At 35.5% G+C, this 25,418-nt stretch overlaps 1 protein-coding gene across 4 annotated transcripts in view; it reads left to right on the forward strand.

The window, feature by feature from the left end:
• The first annotated feature begins 1,514 nt into the window (after positions 1 to 1,514).
• The window catches only part of LOC309966452 (platelet glycoprotein 4-like), a 55,939-nt gene continuing 32,035 nt past the window's right edge, over positions 1,515 to 25,418 (forward strand). For 3 of the 4 annotated variants that reach the window (XM_082846513.1, XM_082846514.1, XM_082846515.1), the window contains exons 1-2: positions 1,515 to 1,602; positions 22,757 to 22,965. In XM_082846513.1, the coding sequence (XP_082702639.1) occupies positions 22,846 to 22,965 (120 nt within the window). In that variant the 5' untranslated portion in view covers positions 1,515 to 1,602; positions 22,757 to 22,845. Of the gene's footprint in view, positions 1,603 to 22,756; positions 22,966 to 25,418 lie in introns of those variants that run through there. The other variant, XM_082846516.1, reaches the window with a different exon arrangement.

Raw genomic sequence — 25,418 nt, forward strand, 5'->3', positions numbered from 1 at the left:
ATCTTACTAATGATTATTCTTCCTTTACATTCAACACATTGTCACTCTGTGGCAAACTCTATTCACCATTGTACAATATTTAGATTACTCTATCATGACATTCAGGAGACATCAATTGGTTAACACCATGGCAATTTTGCTCATAAAAAGAAGTTAAGGAGTGTTATTAGCTGTGGCAGATACAGTGGTAGCCCCAAATATTTTGTCCACTCCCCTGCATCTGTCAGACCCCTACAATTAGGAGCAGTTATGCAATAAATTCTGGCTGACTGTCCATGGATGGAAGCGCCACAGAATACTTCCTCAGAAGCATTGCAGAGCATTCAGGTTCTTATCAGCTGCTGCTACACCTGACCACGTGCAGATGAGATGGTGGACTCCCATCAGCTTGACTTCCTGGGTGACCGTGTAGAGCACAGTCCCACCAGCTCTCAAGTGTGAGGCATGTGTTATGAAAAAGAAATCAACTGTTGCTGTGTTAAGCCATGCAGATTTTGTTAAGTTATATTATCATGAAAACAAAACCAGTTTTGAATAATAAAAGATCCCCCAAAAGCTGGAAGTTTTTCAGGTTCTCTTCGAAGCCACCAACAGCCTATATACTACCTGTTTGATAATACGGAAACCTTGAAGATCTTTGTATTTGAGAATTGAGATATCCTGTAGCAATGTTAACTAAATGGTATCCCTTAGAACACTAATTCTGGAATATAATAATACATACTATATGGGAAAATTTGGTCCTCTGGGGAAATATTTGGGAAATATGGCAAACTAAATAGCCCTCTTGGAGAGTCACTAAACATATAAGCATGCTATATGTTCCAAGACACCAATATTCCTTTAATCCAATTTTCTAAACATAAGAATGGAACACAGTTTTTTCCATTAAATATATGGGGTAGTAAATTACAGAATTCCAATGTGGGAAAGCCAACATAAATAAATGTTTAGTACTTCTTTTCAATAGGACTGCTAAGTGATGGAGGGATTATGTATATTTTATATAGTTCAAGAGCTCCAGATAAATGGGTGCAATATAGGGAAGATAAAGAAGACATATGTTAGCTCAAAAAAGAAGCCTCTTTACTCCTAAGAAAGTGCTTGGATGGAAATAATGAGGACAACCCTCAACTTCAGCGGGCGGCAGTCAAGCTCCAAATGCAAATAGATTATTTGTGTGGGTCCCTAAAGTACCTGAACCTTAACTTCTCAGTCATGACAAAAATTTCCTGTTACATATAAAATTTTGAAGCAGATAAACAAAGGGAAGTACAAGAGGCACACATACACACAAACATACATGTGCGTGCACGCATGTGCATATGTGAGTGCGTGTATATATATGTGTGTATATACACATATATCGTGCATATAGATAAGAACATAAAAATGATTTTTTCCCCTCTCCTTAGAGAGTTGAGTCAGCTTTGCAAACAAGTCAGGTAAAAATTAGGTCTGCCAAGATTTTTAGGAGGCCTTTGACATTTACATATTGATCTAGCCCTGCTCACATGAGAGCTACCCACATATACAGAGGCGCTCTCAATTTAACCTGTCTTTTATACACAGTTCCTACCACGGCTTCTATGAAACATATGTGTAAGTTTATTTTATATCTTTGATGCAGTAGGTTTACTTTCATCCTGTGCTTTCGTTAATTAGACAACATGGCTTAAGTCTAAACTTTAATGACGTTGATATTTCTACATTTTATCTTTAATGATGTCCTTGAAAATTTCTTTTAAAAGTGATATTAAAACCTCAGTTTTAATCTCTCAAACTTTCACTGGCATTGCTGTATACTGTTATGTCTTGTGCATTTAATATTCTCTTTTTAAACTATGTATGTATATATTTATTCCTGCATGTGAAGCCCCTCCTCACTATATAAAGCAGATAGAACCTGCCTTTGGTTTACTACTTCTGTAAATGAACAAGGCACTGATTGAAAAAATAGATGTTTGTTTATGTATATATATATACACAAACACAAGCATGTGTGTTATGCATGTGCACAAATATGTGTGTGTAAATTTCCATGATTAGTTTTCCCAAGGATTAAAGTGATAAGATGAATTTTACCTTATCGTTTTGCAGTGGTAACTAATGTTTTGAGGTACTTTACAGTGTATGTGTTACAGGTCTTTAGAATGAGTTTTATTTAATCTCAAAATAATTCTATTATTTGCCACATACAGAATATGTTCATTGTCATTCCTTGTTTGTTGAATTTAGATATAATTTTCTAACATAGCATTATTTAAAATTGTTATTCTGTTTATACAAATGTCTTAAAAAGAATATGGAAAGTTAGGTATTGATCAAAAACTCATTTATGTATATTTTTTTCTTTCGGGAAAGAGTATAGGCTCTTCAGTCAGTCTATCAGGATTTTAATCCTTGTTTTGGCACATGCTAGCTGTGTGACCTCAACTAGTTGTCTAGAGAACATAGTAAGGTGATGTGGTGGGTCAACAAGATAACCTATGTGAAACACTTATTTCAACAACTGGCAGACAGTAAGCCCCCAGTACGTGTTAACTCTGTTACCTTATCATCATCATAACTTATAGGTTTTGATTGCTCATACAATCTAGAATTGCAAAGCATATGACACTAAAATTCTTTTCATTTGCTAGACTGCAAAAAAAAAAAATGAATCAAACATTTTCGTCTACTATATAGAATCTGCATACACCTGTACATTTTAAATTTAAATCTACCATATAATGATCTTCAGCTTGAGGCTGTAGGTAGGCTCTGTAGTTATTCTCTTTGACAAGAAAGGAAATCAGGAATATGAGGACTGTGTGCTGCCCAGTTCACAAAACCTATTATTATTAAAAGAGCTGTGGTCAGGACTTGGGCTGTGTGATTCCTCTTCTAGAACTCTTATTATGCATCCATTGTCTGCTTCTCAAATATGTTGTAATATTTACAATTACTCAATGTACTTTACTCTTCCTCTTTTACTTCACAAGTGATAAAGTCCATGAATCAGTTTATTTAGAAATACTGTTCTAAAGGATTTTTTGAAAACATACAAATGCTAGAAGAAAGTCTGTCTGTTATTTTTTATATTCTTGGAGAAAACCTTTCAAAGCATGACACAATATTTAAAAGTGAAAGTTAATGGCATAAAAGTTGAAATTTTCAGTAATTGAAAAATACAATAAAAATAAAGTTTAACATAGTCAAAAAAATTTTTAAGTGTCAAATGTAAGAAGAGAGGCTATTTCATTATTAGTTAATAAGGAAAGGACAAACAAACCCACTAGAAAAAAAAAAGATGAGTAAGTATATTCTCAGAAATATTTTAAAATATACATGTCAATATACTTAATAGGTTAAAACTTCACTCAATTAAATATTTACCAATAAAATAAGCACTTGTTAAAAATTTGAATTTCAGTATAAACCAGTGTGTGTGATGTATGGAAATAGGCATTTTCACACATTGCTGTGTACATGTAGGAACAGAAATTAGATAAAACTCTTCCTACCAAAAAAATAAGTACGAATTTTTGACCCAGAAATTTCACTTTCTCTGTTTACTAGTGCCCAAGCACATAAACAAAACTATACAGACATGAATTTTTAGCATCATTTTTGTTTAAGATCAGAGAACTAGAAGGCACCTGATATTAAAAGAGGCAAGTCACAGAAAGTATGATTCAGTGTATGTACTAGTCCATATATATATGTATATAAGTTTAAAATCTTAAAATTAATGGAGGGTATGAGGACACACCTGACATCGGTCACTTCTGAGGAATAGAACTGGTGGGTGAACGAGACTTCTCATTTTATACCCCTCTATAATTTTCAATATTTTTTACTTGTCCATATTACTTTAATGAATTTCCTAAAATAAAAATTTGCCAATGATCACATAACAATTATTTATTCAACAAATACTGTATGTCAGGGTCTGTGCTAAGTCCTTCATATTACCACTCTCGATCTTTACAACAATGCTGAGAGGGAGCTATTTCCACTATGACTAAGAGAGGTAAGGTAGTTAGCAACAAGTCACACACTGTAGGAAAGGAAGAATTCCAAATCCCACTTAGGTCCATTCACTTCCATAGCAGATGCCCTTCACCTCAAAGCACTACCTATTTGTGTTACAAACTAGCAATATAATAACCTCTAATTTCTGGTCATTCTCACTCCTTTCAAAATATTATTGTGGTTGTGATAATCATATGTGTGTCCATTCATTCAACTGATTACCAGCTATGAGGCTGCTCTGTGCTCTGGGGATTCAGCAGTGCACTAAACAGATAAAACTGTCTCCCCTCCCATGAAGCCAACATTCTAGTAGATGCAGAGACAGGACAAAAAAATAGGTCAAATGTATGTCTGATGAAGATATGTAATCTCCAGGAAACAGCAGAGAAGGGAGAAAAGGGGCAGGGGCCCGATGGGAAGGGAAGCATTTTGTTGCCTCATAATCAGGTACCTGTCAAGTGTTGCACACAACTCGCCTTAGTTAGTTCTCATTGTGATGCCCTGATTTATTTTCCTCCATTTTTTGATTAAGAAAATAAGAATGAGTTATCAGTTAACTCCTAATCCCCAGTCAATATAGCTAGGGCCTGGTAACATTAGATTCCAAACCCTAAGTGGTCTTTCAGAGAAAAAGAGTTCCGAAAGCACTGTGCCTAAGGTGACTTTAGCATGTGGACAATTTTAGCTTTCATTTTGTCTAGAGCTCTAGCGGATTTACATAAGGCAAGGTATACCCTCATAAAGAATACCCCTTCAAAATACTGCACATGCATAATCTTTTTAACATGGAAACACCAACATACGTTAGAAATGGGTATATTTTTCTGCCTTACTGCTCAAGCAGAATATTTTGCTCGAAATATAAAAATACGGTTGCAGATTTTACATAGCTCTACATTTTCAGAGTCTTGTGTGCTAAGCTACTCAGGAACTGTTGTCTATGGGACTGAACCCTTAACAGCTGCCTCTGAGAATGTAAATTTGATTCTCTGGTTTGCTCATGGGAGGATGTGACATTTTCCTCTCCAGAAACAGAGGATTTGGATGGCATTAAGCTACTGATTAAATAGTGATCCAAGTAAGTCCAGTGTCAACTTAGGCATCTATTTTACATGTATTTTTTTCTGAAATATCTTTCTCTAACAGTGTTCATATTTTCATTATAATTTAACTATCCTTTCAATACATTTAAGATATGCTGTATAAAATACCATCTGAACTCCTGTGTTAGTAGGCTATTTCTGAATTGTTACACAGGAGGGTGTGCATATTTGTGAGAATGAAGACTGAGAAGGAAATGTATCAAAGCAGTTTAACTACAAGAAAATACATATTCTTAATTAAAATATTTATTAAATTAGCCTTTATACTACCTTTTTACTAATACAACAAAGAAAAAGGTCACAGGTATAAGGGAACCATCTCCTTAAATTACCTGAAATCCCTGTAAGTTATTCTTTTTAAATGAAAAGCATAAATCATAATGAGATTACACAAGCCCGTTTCTACTTTATCATAATTAAGTGATCTGCCATTTGAAAAAACCCCAATATACCTAAAGAATTTTATAACTTATTAATTGTTAAATAAGTGTGTCAGTCAAAAAACCCTGGAGAAAGAAAGCAATGCTTGAGGAAAAAGAGTGCTTTGGTACGCGGGCCTCTCACTGTTGCGGCCTCTCCCGTTGCGGAGCACAGGCTCCAGACGCGCAGGCTCAGCAGCCATGGCTCACGGGCCCAGCCGCTCCACGGCCATGTGGGATCTTCCAGGACCGGGGCACGAACCCGCGTCCCCTGCATCAGCAGGCGGACTCTCAACCACTGCGCCACCAGGGAAGCCCTAAAAAATGTATTTTTAATATTGAGGGTCTTTTTTATCCTCCCCAAGTGCAAGATTTGGTTAGATTTTAAAATAATGACTTTCTTTTAAACTAACTTATGATTATGCTTTTTTATATTAAAGGGTCATCATAAATAGAATTATTTAAATGTTATCTAACAGTTGTCTTTTTATCTGAAGAGATCTAAGAGAAATTTAATTTTTTTGGTTTTCATAGAAGGATTTTGTTGTGCTCATGAAACTTCTGTACAACTAACAGAAAATGATAGTGAAGAACTCCCAGTTAGAAAAATAGCCTATTTCCTTTTTAAAGTCTGTTTGTCACCCTTGTTGACTGAGAGTCTCCAGTCATTTTCACAATTATTAGCCTCAATACCCTTTAGATTAATGCTGTATAGAAAAGTACGCTTTATTTAAATATCATGAAATGAGTTTTTCAAGCTCAATCATGCAGGAAAATGAGACTGATAATTCTCTTTAATTATTCACTTTAATTCCTCAGACCCAGTTTATCATCTGGAGTAATGACTGTGTAGTAAAACAGAGTATATTAGAGGCTACTCAGCAAGTTAGTTCCTTTTGTCTCTCTGGCATCTGATATACTTAGATAGAAAATGGCCAAAAAAAAAAAAAAAAAAAGTGCTGCAGAGGATCTCAGATATAGGTAATGGGTCCTTACCAGAACATAAAAATATACCCATAGGAGTCATATCAGTGGTGGGATGTGTGTGGGTTTTGTTTTTTTTTAATTCCTCTTGTACCAAACCAGTCACTGGGATCTGACGTCTTCATTTTTTTTTCTGAAAGCATATTTAAACTCTCACACTTTATGTAATGAGGATTTCAGTGTAGGGTTTTTCTGCAGAATACCATTTGGTCCTACTAAGAATTGACTGTTCAGATGTTGGAGCATTTGACTGAAAAATCCTTCTTAGCCTTTTTAAAAGTGAATCATAATGGGTTTTTTTAATAAAAAGATTTCTATTTCCCAAATTAATAGGAGATGACACTACTATATAAACACTCTTAAGAAGTTATAGAATAACAACAGCAAGCAGGAATTGTTTTCTTGAAGTTATTAGGCTTTTTTAAAAAATTAGGTTTCTGTTGTTTTCCAAGTTAGTAACCTTCTTACCTTTTATGTTTAAAAAAATATTAAAACATTGTCCACTAGTCTATGGCATTTTGCTTCTTGATGTTTAAAATCTTATGTTTATCTGTACATATTTATCAATATTTAAAACGAGGTACTATCCAATTTGATTACTGCAGAACTTTCATTGTCTACTTAGGCTATTTATACATAATTTCTAATTTAAATTATGAATAAAAGTCAACATTAATAAAAATTAGTATAGTGGAATTAGTTCTTATAAATGATTTGACACTCTTATGCCAACATGCTTCCTAATATGCAATTATTAACTAATTATTTTAGAGAGTTATTAGTTTAACTTTCTATCTGAATTTCACAACTTTTGGTGAAACTTTGTCTACATGGCTAAATGCAATGTCTTCTTTGGATATGTTCTTTTTAAGTGAACAAAGATACTGTAGTTGCTACTGCGAATGGTAAATTATATTAATTCCAAATAAGGATTCTAGATTTAATAATTTTGTATAAATTATATAAAATTCGGTAGCAGAATAAAAACAACTCAGAATTAATGATTTTGGCTATTTAGGAAGCTTATTACAAATATCAGTGAATTATTTTCCTGAATGATGATACCAAGTTTAGATAACAAAAATAATTCTGAAGAAATTTAAAGTTTTAATTTAATTAGTAAGTGAATTCATACATAAATGTAAATGGCATAAATTTTCTATATCTCAGTTTCTGGAATTATCAAGTTACATATTGAAAGATGTTTTCTAAAATCTTTTGCATGCACTTTTCAGTCCTTTCTTTACTATGTAGTTTTAAATTAGTACAAGAAACATTGTTTTTAATATTCATTCAAAAAATAATCCAAAAAATTTACAAAAATTGTTATGTAGATAGTCCAGTGGTTGACTGGATTTTATGAGAGAAAAAATACATAGAATTTTTTTTCATTTATCAGAATCATTAAGAGACTGGAAAAGTAAATCCAATACATAATCATCAGATAGCAGGTTAACCTGGGAAGAACCTCAAAATTACAATTGGAAAGGTACTTGGACAGAGTATACTGAAAATTTTGAAATTTACCTTGAAAGTTATAGTTGCTACCCATATTTTTTACGAAAATATTTGGTGAAGTTTACTCAAACATATTTGAATCTTGTGGATTTTTTGGTCCTGAAGGAACTGATTCTGTAACTATTATCTGATTTAACCACAAGGTGTTTTAGTTCAAGTGGGTGTTTTAGGCCCAAGTCATAGCTGAAAATTTCAAGGAGCACTGTTCTAAGCCAGAAGCTTCCTTTTTATTTGCATGATAGTCTTAGTTCCTGTATACATAAATAACAAATCATCTCATCAGATTTTATGGTAATCTAAGTGTTTTGCAAATAATCATTCCTACTTGTATAAACTATATATATTTATTAGATTTTTAAAAAATAATACTTGGCCAGTATGCGATAATATTTTACTGTTATGATTGTTCAAAATAACACATCATAATAACATTTGAAATAAAAATAACATGTGCTATGATAGGAATCTTTATTCATTATCTCATTTAATTTGATCTGACATTTGCAATCTTATATGATGTATCCTATCTCCAGTTAGTGAAAATTGAGCCACAGAGAAATTATAATATTAAGACCCAGAATTGACCTAAATTACTTAACTTCAAAGCCCAGAATCATAACTCTTGAAAATTGTATAGTATCTTATTATTTACAGTAAAACTTGAGTTAGAAATAAAACAGAGAATAGCATTTCTGTCGTGGATTCATCAAGAATGGCTCTAGATAATCCTATTTGAACCAACATGACTCTAAGAGAATAATTTCAAACTTATAGTAATCCCTGTATATCAAGTACTGCAAAAAGTACTCTAAAAGATAGGCTTATTTCTAGAAGAATCCTTAGTATAACAATATAACAATAAATATAGTATTTATTGTTTTAATTTTTTAAGACTGTGACCAAAACAAGTTGTAAGTTGTAATATTTGAGAGGCATAATTTAGTGAAGTGTATTATTTTATATTATAGATGTCTATAAATGTTTTTCTATCATATATTTTTAGCTCCACATATTCTGATACGATGGAAATGCAGAAGTAAATTAGAAGGATTATGGTAACTTCAATAAGAAAAGGTGTTGGAGATCTCCTAATCTAATTATTTAAATATTTTCTACAGAGCCCTTGGGTTCTGTGGGGATGACTCAGAGCCCAAATGAGATGTGACTGGAAAGGGCAAGGGCCACAGTTCTTGCTAACTTTGACCAGAATAGCTGTTCTTTTAACTATCTTTATGTATTGAAATTGCACGTAGAATAAGTACTAGTCTAATGACCTTTTGTTTCCACATAATGAAACACAACCAGATTTAAATGATTGATTTAACTAGCTTGAATGTGAATCTGCATATTACTCATGTCTGGGGAATCATGGCTTTGTAAACACACCTAGATATCGTGTAAAGTAAGAGTGTGAAAAGGAACTTAATTTTAAAAGTTAACTTTCATCATTCATATTCTACCTGTTGTTGCATTAATCATAACCAAAACTCTAAAACTGGGTTCTGTGGGTAGATACTGTATTTATCAGGTGAGGAAGACTGTGTATCAAAAGAATCACAGCATGTGTCTAGTGGAAAACAGAGGTGTGTGATCTGGCTTCCTATTCCAAGGAAAAGGGGAAGGAAGGTTTATGGATAGAATAGGAAATGTGAGATACTCACTCATGAGTACAAAAATGTCATACAGGTCCTGGCATTCATTTGTGGTACAAGTATGTACTCTTGTCATCTGAAACTGTTTTAAAGTTTTGTAGTTCACATCCCAGGAAATTTTACCTCTGGCCAAGCCTTTCCTTCGGGGGGGTTTCCCAGGGAACACAGCTCTATCCACACATCTGAATAATTACAGATTCTCTGGGAAAGTTCTCTGATTTTCTGACCTATTTACTGGACATACATCTTATAGCTCAGTCTCAGTTCCTACCACCAGGTTTCCAACATAGTGGAAAGGCATAACGCTCATAAGTTCATCCTAGAAACACTCCGTAGATATGACAGCAAAAAAAGAAACAGAAAAATTCTATTTCCTCTTTCAAAGATAGCCCACATGTAGATATACTCATGAGTTCTACAAATGAGAATAATCTATGATCTGACACAGCTAATCTCCCTATAGACGCAAGAAAGATATGCAATTAGTGGTATCTTAAAACATGCTTTCTTATTTTCTCTTCTTGACCTAAGTTCCAATAATTAGTTTTCTTTCCTGTACCTGTGATTATTCTTTGTTTTCTAAATTTAAGTACTTTAAGCAAGCAGTAAATTACTATAGATATCAATGTCTTATCTATTTTTTATGATGAAGAAATAACAATAAAATATAAAATTTAATCTAATTAGTAGGTAAAATAGATTTTAATATGTAAGAAGCTACACTATTAAGAAAACCAAGCATGCAAGGCAAAAATTTTATATGCTCTAAATAGCTGCATTTGAGAGAAGAGTGGGGACAAACAACACTGGTTTCCAAAGGTAAACATAAGTGGAAAAGCTAAGTAAAACATACTGAGTAACCTGAACTTTTCTCTTATGTACTCAGTGCATGTCTTACATAATGTGTTTGTCCCTCTTTTGCTTCAGGTGAATAAAACTACAGTTGACCCTTGAACAAAACAGTTTTGAACTTTGTGAGTCCACTTTTACACAGAATTTTTTTCAATAAGTACTACAGTACTACCCGATCCACAATGTGTAGTTGGTTGGATCCATGGATGCAGAATCACAGATAAGGAGGACTTACTGTATAGTTAGTTATATATGGTTCTTCCACTGTGCACAGTGTCCATGCCTGTAATCCCTCTGTGTTGTTCAAGGGTCAAATGTATTTGGAATTTTGTAGTGTGAAGCATAAGGTTAAAGCATGATTATAATAGCAATACTTAATCATGCTGACAAGACACTGAAGCATAATTAATGGACTCACAGTCCCCCCTTATCCACAGGTGTTAGGGGATACCTTTTAAGACCCTCAGCGTGTGCCTGAAACCATGGATAGCAGGATAGCACCAAACCCTAAGTAGTCCCCCCTTATACATGATTTTGCTTTCTACATGTTCAGTTACCCTCAGTTGGCCTTGTTTGACCATGGGTAAGTAAAACTATAGAAAGCAAAGCTGCTGATAAAGTAGGACTACACTCGTGAAATATCTTGCCTGTTCTTATAGGAAAACATGGAAATTTACATCAACGTAATGAAAGTGAGTCAGGCAGTTCAAAATTTGAAAAAGGAGGTAAAGTCAATCTTTTTCTGTTGAAAATATCAGTACACGTATGCAGGAATGTTAGAGTAACTCTTGTATCTTTGCTTATGCATCATCCAGACAGTGTTAGACTAAGAACTGTCTAACCATGCAATTCAACACAATAAATTATTGATACTTCTGTTTTCTGATGAGCTTGACTCAACAGCAGTGGGCTGTGTAAACTATCTCACTTCAGTTTTAAGTTCAAAGCAGACAGAGCCTAGGCAGTACCCAGGTCTGCCCATAACTTGACACCTTTGGACTCAGGGTCCTTGCAAGTCATAATAATGAGTTTTAAGGTTTAAAGAGTAAAGCACTGAAGAATATGTTGCCCCCTGGGTTTTCTAATGTACTTTCTTGGGACTCTTTGCCCTTTGGGACCCTTCCCTGTAGTCCATGGGGCTGCCTGAATAAAGGAGAATGATTCTGGGAAAGGTCAGGTAAATTCTAAACTTAGTGATGGCACAGAATCTGAAAAATGGCAGATATACACACATATATCCATTTTAGAAACAGTAGTTCTGTAAATTTTAGAACAATTTGGTACAGTCTCCCAAGACTGAACTAGGAAGAAATAGAAAACATGAACAGACCAAGCACTGAAATTGAAACTGTAATTTTAAAACTCCCAACAAACAAAGTCCAGGACCTGATGGCTTCACAGGCAAATTCTATCAAACATTTAGAGAAGAGCTAACATCTATCCTTCTGAAACTATTCCAAAAAATTGCAGAGTAAGGAAAACTCCCAACCTCATTCTATGAGGCCACCATCACCTTGATACCAAAACCAGACAAAGATACCACAAAAAAAGAAAATTACAGGCCAATATCACTGATGAACATAGATGCAAAAATCCTCAACAAAATACTAGCAATACGAATCCAACAATACATTAAATGAATTATACACCATGATCAAGTGGGATATACCCCAGGGATGCAAGGATTTTTCAATATCCACAAACCAATTGGTGTGATATACCACATCAACAAATTTAAGAATAAAAACCATATGATCATCTCAATAGATGCAGAAAAAGCTTTTGACAAAATTCAGCACTCATTTATGATAAAAACTCTCCAGAAAGGGGGCACAGAGGGAACCTACCTCAACATAATAAAGGCCATATATGACAAACCCACAGTGAACGTCATAATGGTGAAAAGCTGAAAGCATTTCCTCTACGATCAGGAGCAAGACAAGGATGTCCACTCTTGCCACTTTTATTCAACATAGTTTTGGAAGTCCTAGCTACAGCAATCAGAAAAGAAAAAGAAATAAAATGAATCCAAATTGGAAAAGAAGTTAAACTGTCACTGTTTGCAGGTGACATGGTACTATACATAGAAAATCCTAAAGATGCTATCAGAAAACTACTAAGCTCATCAATGAATTTGGTAAAGTTGCAGGTTACGAAATTAATACACAAAAATCTGTTGCATTTCTATACATTAACAATGAAAGATCAGAAAGAGAAATTCAAGAAATAATCCCACCTACCATCGCATCAAAAAGAATAAAATAGCTATGAATAAACCTACCTAAGGAGACAAAAGACCTGTACTCAGAAAACTATAAGGTGCTGATGAAAGAAATCAAAGATGACACAAACAGATGGAAATATATACCATGTTCCTGGATTGGATGAATCAATATTGTCAAAATGACTATACTACCCACGGCAATCTATAGATTCAGTGGAATCCCTATCAAATTATCAATGCCATTTTTCACAGAACCAGCACAAAAAAAATCTTAAAATTTGTATGGAGAAACAAAAGACCCTGAATAGCCATGGCAATCTTGAGAAAGAAAAAAGGAGCTGGAGGAATCAGGCTCCCTGACTTCAGACTATACTACAAAGGTATAGTTATCAAAACAGTATGGTACTGGCACAAAAATAGAAATATAGATCAATGGAACAGGATTGAAAGTCCAGAGATAAACTCACACACCTATGCTCAATTAATCTATGACAAAGGAGGCAAGACTGTACAATGGAGAAAAGACAGTCTCTTCAATAAATGGTGCTGGAAAACTGGACAGCTACATGTAGAAAAATAAAATTAGATCATTCTTTAACACCGTATAAAAAAAAAAAGTTCAAAATGGATTAAAGACCTAAATGTGAGACTGAACACTATAAAACTCCTAGAGGAAAACGCAGGCAGAACACTCTCTGATATAAACTGCAGCAATATCTTTTTCAATCCATCTCCCACAGTAATGGAGATAAGAACAAAAATAAACAAATGGTACCTAGTTAAAATCAAAAGCTTTTGCACAGCAAAGGAAACCATAAACAAAATGAATAGAACAATTTTTATTCCACCTGTCAGAATTGCAAAGGACATTGATATTGAATAATTTTTAGTGGTGCTTATACAGAAAATAAAACATCTTTCTAAAAGAGATGACTTTATCTTTGAGTTATATTTTTTTTGTTATGTAAACAAAACTGGAATTTGACCCTGGGGATTTTCTGTCCCAACTTTTTAATGAGTTGGAACCATAGGTTTCTACAGAGATTCTCCTTTAGTTTCCTAAAGATGGGACAGGATAGCGTTAGCTGCGAGGTGGGAGATCAAGTTAGGAATTAGGGTCAGGGTTCCCACCACTGTTGTAATCATAGTCACTCTGCCTGGTCTTCCATGTAAGAAACTGAGTGGAAAACTGGTTCAGCTGCTTAAAATAAAAACTGCTTAAATTAAAAAATGCAGACCTCATCTTAGCATCTTATTTTATACATGAGGAAATTGAGGAAAAGAGTGATTAAGGGGCTTGCCCATGGTCACCTGGCAAGAGAGTGGCAAGACTTTGGTTTAATCTCCAGTCTACCAGACTCAATTACACCAGGTTGGATCCCTGTATTCTGATAACCTGCAGGTGAGAATTGGGGAATGGTCTATGACAGCGGTCTCCAACCTTTTGGCACCAGGGACCAGTTTCATGGAAGACAATTTTTCCATGGGTCGGGGAGGCAGGATGGTTTTGGGATGATTCAAGGGCATTACAATTATTGTGCACTTTATTTCTATTATTACATTGTAATATATAATGAAATAATTATACAACTAACCATAATGCAGAATCAGTGGGAGCCCTGAGCTTGTTTTCACTTGCCACTCACTGAGAGGGTTTTGATATGAGTCTGCAAGCAATTGATTTATTATGGTCTCTCTGCAGTCAAACCTCTCTGCCAGTGATAATCTGTATTTGCAGCCACTCCCTAGTGTTAGCATCACCACCTTAGCTACACCTCAGATCATCAGGCATTAGATTCTCATAAGGAGCACGCAATCTAGATCCCTTGCATGTGCAGTTCATGAACAGTAGGGTTCGTGCGCCTATGAGAATCTAATGCTGCCACTGATCTGACAGGAGTGGAGCTCAGGCAGTAATGCGAGCGATAGGGAGCGGCTATAAATACAGATGAAGCTTTGCTTGCTTACCCGCCACTCACCTCTTGCTGTGAAGCCCAGTTCATAAGAGGCCATGGACCAGTACTTGTCCATGGCCTGGCGGTTGGGGACCTCTGGCCTATGAAATGGGCAGTCAGTAAAATATTACTTAATCAGCTCACCTGAATAAGATCACTTGTATATACTACAGAACACCTGGATGATAGTTTCTACTTAGCAATTAACAGATGATGTTTCACAAAATTTTTAAGGGACTGTGCAATTATCCTTTGCATAGGAGATCCTACTTGAGACTATCTAGTCATTACTATCAGGTTTAAATAACTTGTTCCATTGCACTATGACAACCTTGGTCAAAGCCATAGGAGGTAGTATGTTATTTTTCACCCTCCATCCCCAAGCAATTAATAAAAATCCTATCCTACTTGCTCAGGGACATATAAAATTCCATAGGGAAAGTAAATCACTTGTTTAGGCTTCTGATTTCTCCAATATAAACATTTTGTTTACCTTGGAAAATCATGTGACACTAATGACTATACAAGTTACCTAGCCACCAAGACCTCAGTGTGAATCAGTTTGTTCATCCTGATTTACAGTGGAAGTATCCTAGGTATTAGGCATAGGTAAAGGGAAATCCTAAAGGATATAAAACAAATAAAGTACCATGAAAGGAGGAACCAAGATGGCAGAGTAGAAGGACAGGCTCTCACTCCCTCCTGCGAGAACACCAGAATCACGACTAGCTTCTGGACAATCATCAACAGGAAGACACTGGAACTCACCAAAAAATATACCCAACATCCAAAGACAAAGGAGAAGCCACAATGAGATGGTAGGAAGGGTGCAATCACAGTAAAATCAAATACCTCAACTGCTAGGTGGGTGACTCACAGACTGGAGAACACTTATACCACAGAACTCCACTCACTGAAGTGAAAGTTCTGAGCCCCACGTCAGGCTCCCAACCTGGGGGTCCAGCAACGGGAGGAGGAATTCCTAGCGAATCAGACTTTGAGGCGTACTGGGAGTTGATTGCAGGACTTTGACAGGACTGGGGGAAACAAAGACTCCACTCTTAGAGGGCACACACAAAGTAGTGTGTGCATCGGGACCCACGGTAAGGAGCAGTGACCCCAGGGGAGACTGAACCAGACCTACCTGTTAAGGTTGTAGGGTCTCCTGCAGAGGCAGGGTGTGGCTGTGGCTCACCGTGGGGACAAGGACACTGGCAGTAGAAGTTCTGGGAAGTACTCCTTGGTGTGAGCATTCCCAGAGTCTGTCATTAGAGGCAACAAAGAGCCCAGGTAGGCTACAGTGTTGGGTTGCCTCTGGCCAAGAAACCAACAGGGAAGGAACCCAGCCCCATCCATCAACAGTCAAGTGGATTAAAGTTTAACTGAGCTCTGCCCACCAGAGAAACAGTCAGCTCTACCCACCACCAGTCCCTCCAATCAGGAAACTTACACAAACCTCTTAGATAGACTCATCCACCAGAGGGCAGACAGCAGAAGCAAGAACTATAATCCTGCAGCCTCTGGAACAAAAACCACATTCACAGAGACATAGACAATATGAAAAGGCAGAGGGCTATGTACCAGATGAAGGAACAAGGTAAAACCCCAGAAAAACAACAAAATGAAGTGGAGATAGGCGACCTTCCAGAAGAAGCATTCAGAATAATGATAGTGAAGATGATCCAGGACCTCGGAAAAAGAATGGAGGCAAAGATTGAGAAGATGCAAAGGATGTTTAACAAAGACCTAGAAGAATTAAAGAACAAACAAACAGAGATGTAGAATACAATAACTGAAATGAAAACTATACTAGAAGAAATCAATAGCAGAATACCTGAGCCAGAAGAACGGATAAGTGACCTGGAAGACAGAATGGTGGAATTCACTGCTGCAGAACAGAATAAAGAAAAAAGCATGAAAAGAAATGAAGACAGCCTAAGAAACCTCTGGGACAATATTAAACACAACAACATTCTCATTATAAGGGTCCCAGAAGGAGAAGAGACAGAGAAAGGACCAGAGAAAATATTTGAAGAGATTATAGTCAAAAACTTCCCTAACATGGGAAAGGAAATAGCCACCCAAGTCCAGGAAGTGCAGCGAGGGCCATACAGGATAAACCCAAGTAGAAACATGCTGAGACACATAGTAATCAAATTGGCAAAAGTTAAAGACAAAGAAAAATTATTGAAAGCAGCAAGGGAAAAATGACAAATAACATTCAAGGGAACTCCCATAAGGTTAACAGCTGATTTGTCAGCAGAAACGCTACAAGCCAGAAGGGAGTGGCATGATACACTTAAAGTGATGAAAGGGAAGAACTACAACCAAGAGTACTCTACCCAGCAAGGATCTCATTCAGATTTGATGGAGAAACCAAAAGCTTTACAGACAAGCAAAACCTAAGGGAATTCAGCACCACAAAACCAGCTCTACAACAAATGCTAAAGAAATTTCTCTAAGTGGGAAACACAAGAGAAGAAAAGGACCTAGAAAAACAAACCCAAAACAATTAAGAAAATGGTCATAGGAACATACATATCGATAATTACCTTAAACGTGAACGGATTAAATGCTCCAACCAAAAGACACAGGCTTGCTGAATGTATACAAAAACAAGACGCATATATATGCTGGCTACAAGAGGCCCACTTCAGACCTAGGCACACATACAGAGTGAAAGTGAGGGGATGGAAAAAGATATTCCATGCAAATGGAAATCAAAAGAAAGCTGGAGTAGCTATACTCATATCAGATAAAATAGACTTTAAAATAAAAAATGTTACAAGAGACAAGGAAGGACACTACATAATGATCAAGGGATCAATCCAAGAAGAAGATATAACACACCCAACATAGGAGCACCTCAATACATAAGGCAACTGCTAACAGCTATAAAAGAGGAAATAGACAGTAACACAATAATAGTGGAGGACTTTAACACCTCACTTACACCAATGGACAGATCATTCAAAATGAAAATAAATAAGGAAACAGAAGCTTTAAATGACACAACAGACCAGATAGATTTAATTGATATTTATAAGACATTGCATCCAAAAACAATAGATTACACTTCCTTCTCAAGTGCGCACAGAATGTTCTCCAGGATAGATCACATCTTGGGTCACAAATCAAGTCTCAGTTAATTTAAGAAAACGGAAATCACATCAAGCATCTTTTCTGACCACAATGCTATAGGATTAGAAATCAATTACAGGGAAAAACACAAACAAATGGAGGCTAAACAATACGTTACTAAATAACCAAGAGATCACTGAAGAAATCAAAGAGGAAATAAAAAAATACTTAGAGACAAATGACAATGAAAACACGATGATTCAAAACCTATAGGATGCAAAAAAGCAGTTCTAAGAGGGAAGTTTATAGCTATACAAGCCTATCTCAAGAAACAAGAAATATCTGAAATAAAAAATCTAACCTTACACCTAAAGGAACTAGAGAAAGAAGAACAAACAAAACCCAAAGTTAGCAGAAGGAAAGAAATCATAACGATCAAGCAGAAATAAATGAAATATAAACAAAGAAAACAAGAGCAAAGATCAATAAAACTAAAAGCTGGTTCTTTGAGAAGATAAACAAAATTGATAAACCATTAGCCAGATCATCAAGAAAAAGAGGGAGAGGACTCAAATCAATAAAATTTGAAATGAAAAAGGAGAAGTTACAACAGACACCACAGAAATACAAAGCATCCTAAGAGACTACTACAAGCAACTCTATGCCAATAAAATGGACAACCTGGAAGAAATGGACAAATTCTTAGAAAGAGATAACCTTCCAAGACTGAACCAGGAAGAAACAGAAAATATGAACAGACCAATCACAAGTAATGAAATTGAAACCATGATTAAAAATCTTCCAACAAACAAAAATGCAGAACCAGATGGCTTCACAGGTGAATTCTATCAAACATTTAGAGAAGAGCTAACACCCATCCTTCTCAAACTCTTCCAAAAACTTGTGTAGGAAGGAACACTCCCAACCTCATTCTATGAGGCCATCATCACCCTGATACCAAAACCAGACAAAGATACTACAAAAAAAGAAAATTACAGACCAGTATCACTGATGAATATAGATGCAAAAATCCTCAACAAAATACTAGCAAACAGAATGTAACAACACATTAAAAGGATCATACACCATGATCAAGTGGGATTTATCCCAGGGATGCAAGAATTCTTCAATATATGCAAATCAATCAATCTGATATACCACATTAACAAATTGAAGAAGGAAAACCATATGGTCATCTCAATAGATGCAGAAAAACCTTTTGACAGAATTCAACACCCATTTATGATAAAAACTCTCCAGAAAGTGGGCATAGAGGGAGCCTACCTCAACATAATAAAGGCCATATATGACAAACCCACAGCAAACATCATTCTCAGTGGTGAAAAACTGAAAGCATTTCCTCTAAGATCAGGAACAAGACAAGGATATCCACTCTCACCACTGTTATTCAACATAGTCTTGGAAGTCCTAGCCACGGCAATCAGAGGAGAAAAAGAAATAAAAGGAATAGAAATTGCAAAAGAAGAAGTAAGACTGTCTCTGTTTGCAGATGACATGATACTATACATAGAGAATCCTATAAATGCCACCAGAAAACTACTAGAGCTAATCAATAAATTTGGTAAAGTTGCAGGATACAAAATTAATGCACAGAAATCCCTTGCATTCCTATACACTAATGTTGAAAAATCTGAAAGAGAAATTAAGGAAACACTCCCATTTACCATTGCAAAAAAAAGCATAAAATACCTAGGAATAAACCTACCTAGGGAGACAAAAGACCTGAATGCAGAAAACTATAAGACACTGATGAAAGAAATTAAATATGATACCAACAAGTGGAGAGATATACCATGTTCTTGGATTGGAAGAATCAATATTGTGAAAATGACTATACTACCCAAAGCAATCTACAGATTCAATGCAATCCCTATCAAATTACCAATGGCATTTTTTACGGAACTAGAACAAATAATCTTAAAATTTGTATGGAGACACAAAAGACCCCCAATAGCCAAAGCAGTCTTGAGGGAAATAAACAGCGTTGGAGGAATCACACTCCCTGACTTCAGACTATACTACAAAGCAACAGTAATCAAGACAGTACGGTACTGGCACAAAAACAGAAACATTGATCAATGGAGCAAGACAGAAAGCCCAGAGATAAACCCACGCACCTATGGTCAACTAATCTATGACAAAGGGGGCAAGGATATACAATGGAGAAAAGACAGTCTCTTCAATAAGTGGTGCTGGGAAAACTGGACAGGTACATGTAAAAGAATGAAATTAGAACACTCCCTAACACCATACACGAAAATAAACTCAAAATGAATTAGAGACCTAAATGTAAGAGCAGACACTATAAATCTCTTAGAGGAAAACATAGGAAGAACACTCTTTGACATAAATCACAGCAAGATCTTTTTGATCCACCTCCTAGAGTACTGGAAATAAAGACAAAAATAAACAAATGGGACCTAATGAAACTTCAAAGTTTTTGCATAGCAAAGTAAACCACAAACAAGATGAAAAGACAACCCTCAGAATGACAGAAAATATTTGCAAACAAATCAACAGACAAAGGATTAATCTCCAAAATATATAAACAGGTCATGTAGCTCAATATTAAAGAAACAAACAACCCAATCCAAAAATGGGCAGAAGACCTAAATAGACATTTCTCCAAAGAAGACATACAGATGGCCAAGAAGCACATGAAAACTGCTCAACATTACTAATAATTAGAGAAATGCAAATCAAAACGACAATGAGGTATCACCTCACACCAGTTAGAATGGGCATCAGCAGAAAATCTACAAACAACAAATGCTGGAGAGGGTGTGGAGAAAAGGGAACCCTTGCACGGTTGGTGGGAATATAAATTTATACAGCCACTGTGGAGAACAGTATGGAGGTTCTTTAAAAAACTAAAAATAGATTTACCATATGATCCAGCAATCCCACTACTGGGCATATTTCAGAGAAAACCATAATTCAAAAAGACACATGCACCCCAATGCTCATTGCAGCACTGTTTACAATAGCCAGGTCATGGAAGCAACCTAAATGCCCATTGACAGATGAATGGATAAAGAAGTTGTGGTACATATATACAATGGATTATTACTCAGCCATAAAAAGGAACAAAATTGAGTCATTTGTTGAGACGTGGATGGATCTAGAGACTGTCATACTGAGTGAAGTATGTCAGAAGAAGAAAAACAAATATCGTATATTAATGCATGTATGTGGAACCTAGAAAAATGGTACAGATGAACTGGTTTTCAGGGCAGAAGTTGAGACACAGATGTAGAGAACAAATGTATGGACACCAAGGGAGGAAAGCCGCAGTGGGGTGGGGATGGTGGTGTGCTGAATTGGGCGATTGGGATTGACATGTATACACTGATGTGTATAAAATTGATGACTAATAAGAACCTGGTGTATAAAAAAAATGCCATGAAAAATGGTTATAATTTTGTTATACATTTGGGGGAAAACCTAACTTTCCTTATTTTCTTAAAGAATTAATTAATATCAAGACTTTAAAAGAATTAAATGGTTCCTCAAGTGAAGAGAAATACTAATAAAATCATCAGAGCGGTATTTCTACCACTACAAAGCTAGGGAGGGAAAAACTGAGACCATAACAAAATATAAGTTTTATTATTATAGTCACAAGGATGACAAAAATATTGTTTGTGTGTCTTTTCTGTCTATAGCCTCCATTCTGTTGGCACTTTTGTTTTCCTTTGCCAGGGGCATTTTGAAGCAGGGAATAATTTTTTATAAATACAAAGCACATTCCATTTATCAATGTCAGGTCAACCCCATTTTAAAAAATGCTGTTGCAAACAAAATGTCTCAAATGAACAGGTTTTTGAACACTAGAATAGCAAATTCTTACTAACTTTGTTACAGAAGGATCTACCAATTCCACTAAGAGTTTTCTTTCAATCTTTATGAAAGGAGCATATATTATATGAAGATACCAAAGATAAGACTGACTAGGTGAAATACATACTGACACAATCTACATATTTTAACAGAATTGGCATGAGTCAGCTGTCCAAAATGAACAATATTGCATTTGAATATGTTAAAAAATTCATTTGAGACTAGTAAGAAACCAATGCTGTGACAGAAACTAGGTATCCTCTACCTTACATATTTTCTTCAAATCTTTTTTACCTCACAACTATCTAAAAGTCAGTTACTAAAAATTAAATTGAAAATACTCTTCTTTAAAATATTTCAGTGTTTTCAACACTGTGCATAAGAAAGAATTCAGGCATGAACTCAATATTCCTGACAGTGGAATTTTCTTTTAATGGTGCTTATAATTTTGATGATATTAGAGACTATTCTAGTATTATTTTCCCAACTTACCCATGCTTTTCTGTTTTAACAGATAGCTTATAAATGATTAGAAAAAATGATTTCTTCGCAGACTCATCAGATCATTTCCTATAAAATCCCTATCTTTCTATTTGTGAAAAAGGAATAGTAAAGAAAACATCTGTCACTGTACTTGCTTAGCATTTGGATGGAAAAGACATCAGTCCACCCACATTCAGTTTGCAGGAGAACTCCAGGTAGGGTGCAGACAGATGGTTGTGTTTGAGTGGAGAAGCCAGATAGAGGATAAAGATGCTCATAAGTGTCCCAAGCTGATGGAAGTTAGGCAGGGGGTGAGAGTACAGTAAGCATATTCTCCTTAGTTAATATTTCAGTGTGTTAATCATCCATAGAAAGAAAATTTAAAAGAGGAGAAATTTAAAGAAATGCTCTATGTGACAATATGTATTACTTCTACCACTGGTAGGTAGTTCAAATTAAGAAAGGACAAAACCTAGAAAGTTTATATATTAAAAAAAGCATCTGTTTATTTATAACTGGCAAAATGATCTGTTTCAGTTGCATGTTTACTTTGATCTTTTTCTACTGGTATTTAAGTTTCTGCTTTATGATCTCCTTCCAATGATAGAACCAGACCTCCTGGAAACCACGTTCATCAGACCTGGGAGTTTGAAAGAAGCAGGTGCTGAACCTCAGCTGTCCCCCTGAACAAGAAAAATGGGCTGCGATCGAAACTGTGGGCTCATCGCTGGTGCTGTCATTGGTGCAGTCCTGGCTGTGTTTGGAGGTATTCTAATGCCAGTTGGAGACATGCTTATTGAGAAGACAGTTAAAAAGGTACAAGTATTATCAAGAATGTTTCTTGTCATCCTGATTCATTCTATCTTCCATCCCTTTTTGGCTTAGGGTGCCTGTTTTATATTTCATTGTAACTGGCAATTCTGTGTCTTCGACACAAAGGTGATAATGAATAATTGAAACTCTACATGATAGAGAAATGGTCAAAGCATGATGTATATTCTATATGAATGCACTGTCATCTTAAGTCTAAATATCCAAATTTTGATAAAAAACTATATTAGGTATGCATATTAAAAGAAATAATTGCTTTTAATTATGTCCAAAGAGTATGTTGATATGCTTTTTTTTGCATACATATATACCATTTTTTATTGAAAGAAATATTCTTTAAATTTATTGGCACACAGTTGTTCACAGCAGTCTCTTATGATTTTTTGCATTTCTGTGGTGTTGGTTGTAACTTCTTTTTCATTTCTGATTTTATTGATTTGGGCCATTTCTCTTTTTTTTCTGATGAGTCTGGCTAAAGGTTTATCACTTTTATTTATCTTTTCCAAGAACTAGTTTTTAGTTTTGTTGATGTTTATTTTTTGTATCTATTTCATTTATTTCTGCTCTTATCTTTATGATCTCTTTCCTTCTACTAACTTTGGATTTCTTTTTGTTCTTTCTCTAGTTCCTTTAGGTGTGAGGTTAGGTTGTTTAACTGAGATTTTTCTTGTTTCCTGAGGTAAACTTGTATAGCTATAAATTACCCTGTTAGAACTGCTTTTGCTGCATCCCATAGGTTTGGATCATCATGTTTTCATTTTCATTTGTCTCTAGGTAATTTTTGATTTCCTCTTTGATTTCTTCAGAGATCCATTGGCTGTTTAGAAGTACGTTATATAGCCTCCACGTGTTTTTCTTTTTCCAGCTTTTTTTTCGTGTCGTTTAAGACTCCCTTTTAATAAGATTATTGCACAGTCTGCACATAATAAAAGGCACTCTGGTCTACTGTGGTGGAGTACATATACTGATGGGTGATGGGATACAATGGAATAAAAGGACTAAATAGGGAGAGGAGTGAAAGTTGCAAACTGTAAGATAACCAGTTGAGTTATTGAAGGGGATGTATTCCTTAGAAGAATAAAAAACAGAGGTTTTAGAAGTGATTTGATATGAACATCAGATGTATTTCAAAGGTCAGTGCTCAGAGAGATTTGATCATTACTATAGAGATTACAGATAAAACTAAGCAATAGGTTCACTTTCTAGAGAGTCTGAATGTAGAGACAAAAAGACAGAGAAACTGGCCAACAGTAGGAGTCACATCTCTGAATTATGTGTAAACCCAGTGAGCCAAGTGTTTTACCCCTACCTCAAGAGCACTTAAGCTAATGCTGTTATTTCACAAATATATACAAGTTTTAGTACTGGTCAGTTTTTGTTTACCATTGAAATCATTGCAGATTACTTGCTTCATTTAATTGACTAATACCAAATTGGGAACGTTATTACCTGCATACAAACACTATTTAAAAAAAAAAAAGACGAATTAAAGTGCTTCATTTTAACAGATCAGAAAATCATCTCATGATGTTATCTAATTTTTAAAGTATAGATTTGGTACTCTACGATACCTTTCAATTCTAAAAGATGGTCCCCAGACTCCAGCATTTGAAATGGCCTAAAATAGTCCATACAGTTTACTTCATATATATATATATATATATATATATATATATATATATATATATATATATTTTCATATTTCTTTACTGTTTATTTCCAAGGGATTTTTTTTTTCTTTTTGCGGCACACGGGCCTCACCGCTGTGGCCTCTCCCGCCGCGGAGCACAGGCTCCAGACGCGCAGGCCCAGCGGCCACGGCTCACGGGCCCAGCCGCTCCGTGGCATGTGGGATCCTCCCGGACCGGGCCACGAACCCGCATCCCCTGCATCGGCAGGCGGACTCCCAACCACTGCGCCCCACCAGAGAAGCCCCAGGGATGTTTTTTAAGGACTTCATGATTTTTATGCGTTATAGCTGAAAACTATTTTTTTTTTTTACCAGTATTTTAGACTATGATTCCTGGTAGATTTTTCTGGACCAGCAGGTTTATGCAATCTTGCTAGACAGACTAAAAGTCAATGGCATGAGCTGCCATGTATGTGGAGAGTAGAAACTACCAAAGGACTTCAGAAAAAGGACAAAGTTTTGCCACTATTTACAAAGGATAATTTGTCACGTTGACATTCTTCATATCACTTGCAAATGCTTAGTGAATACTGTATAACACAGGTAATTTAAAATAAATTTTAATTTAATTTCCTTATGATATTAACTGCAGAACACCAAGAAGCAAATTAAAGATTTTTCTCTCAGCCTGTACACACATGCATGTGCATAATATATACACATATTAGAAAAATTTTTGGACGTGGAAACTGCTTGTAATTGGTCCCTAATAGAACAGATTTTGGTAGTGAGTGGAGAAGATGAAAAC

The sequence above is a fragment of the Leucopleurus acutus genome (genome assembly GCF_964270905.1).
Source record: "Leucopleurus acutus genome assembly, chromosome: 9".
Classification (NCBI taxonomy): Eukaryota; Metazoa; Chordata; class Mammalia; order Artiodactyla; family Delphinidae; genus Leucopleurus; species Leucopleurus acutus.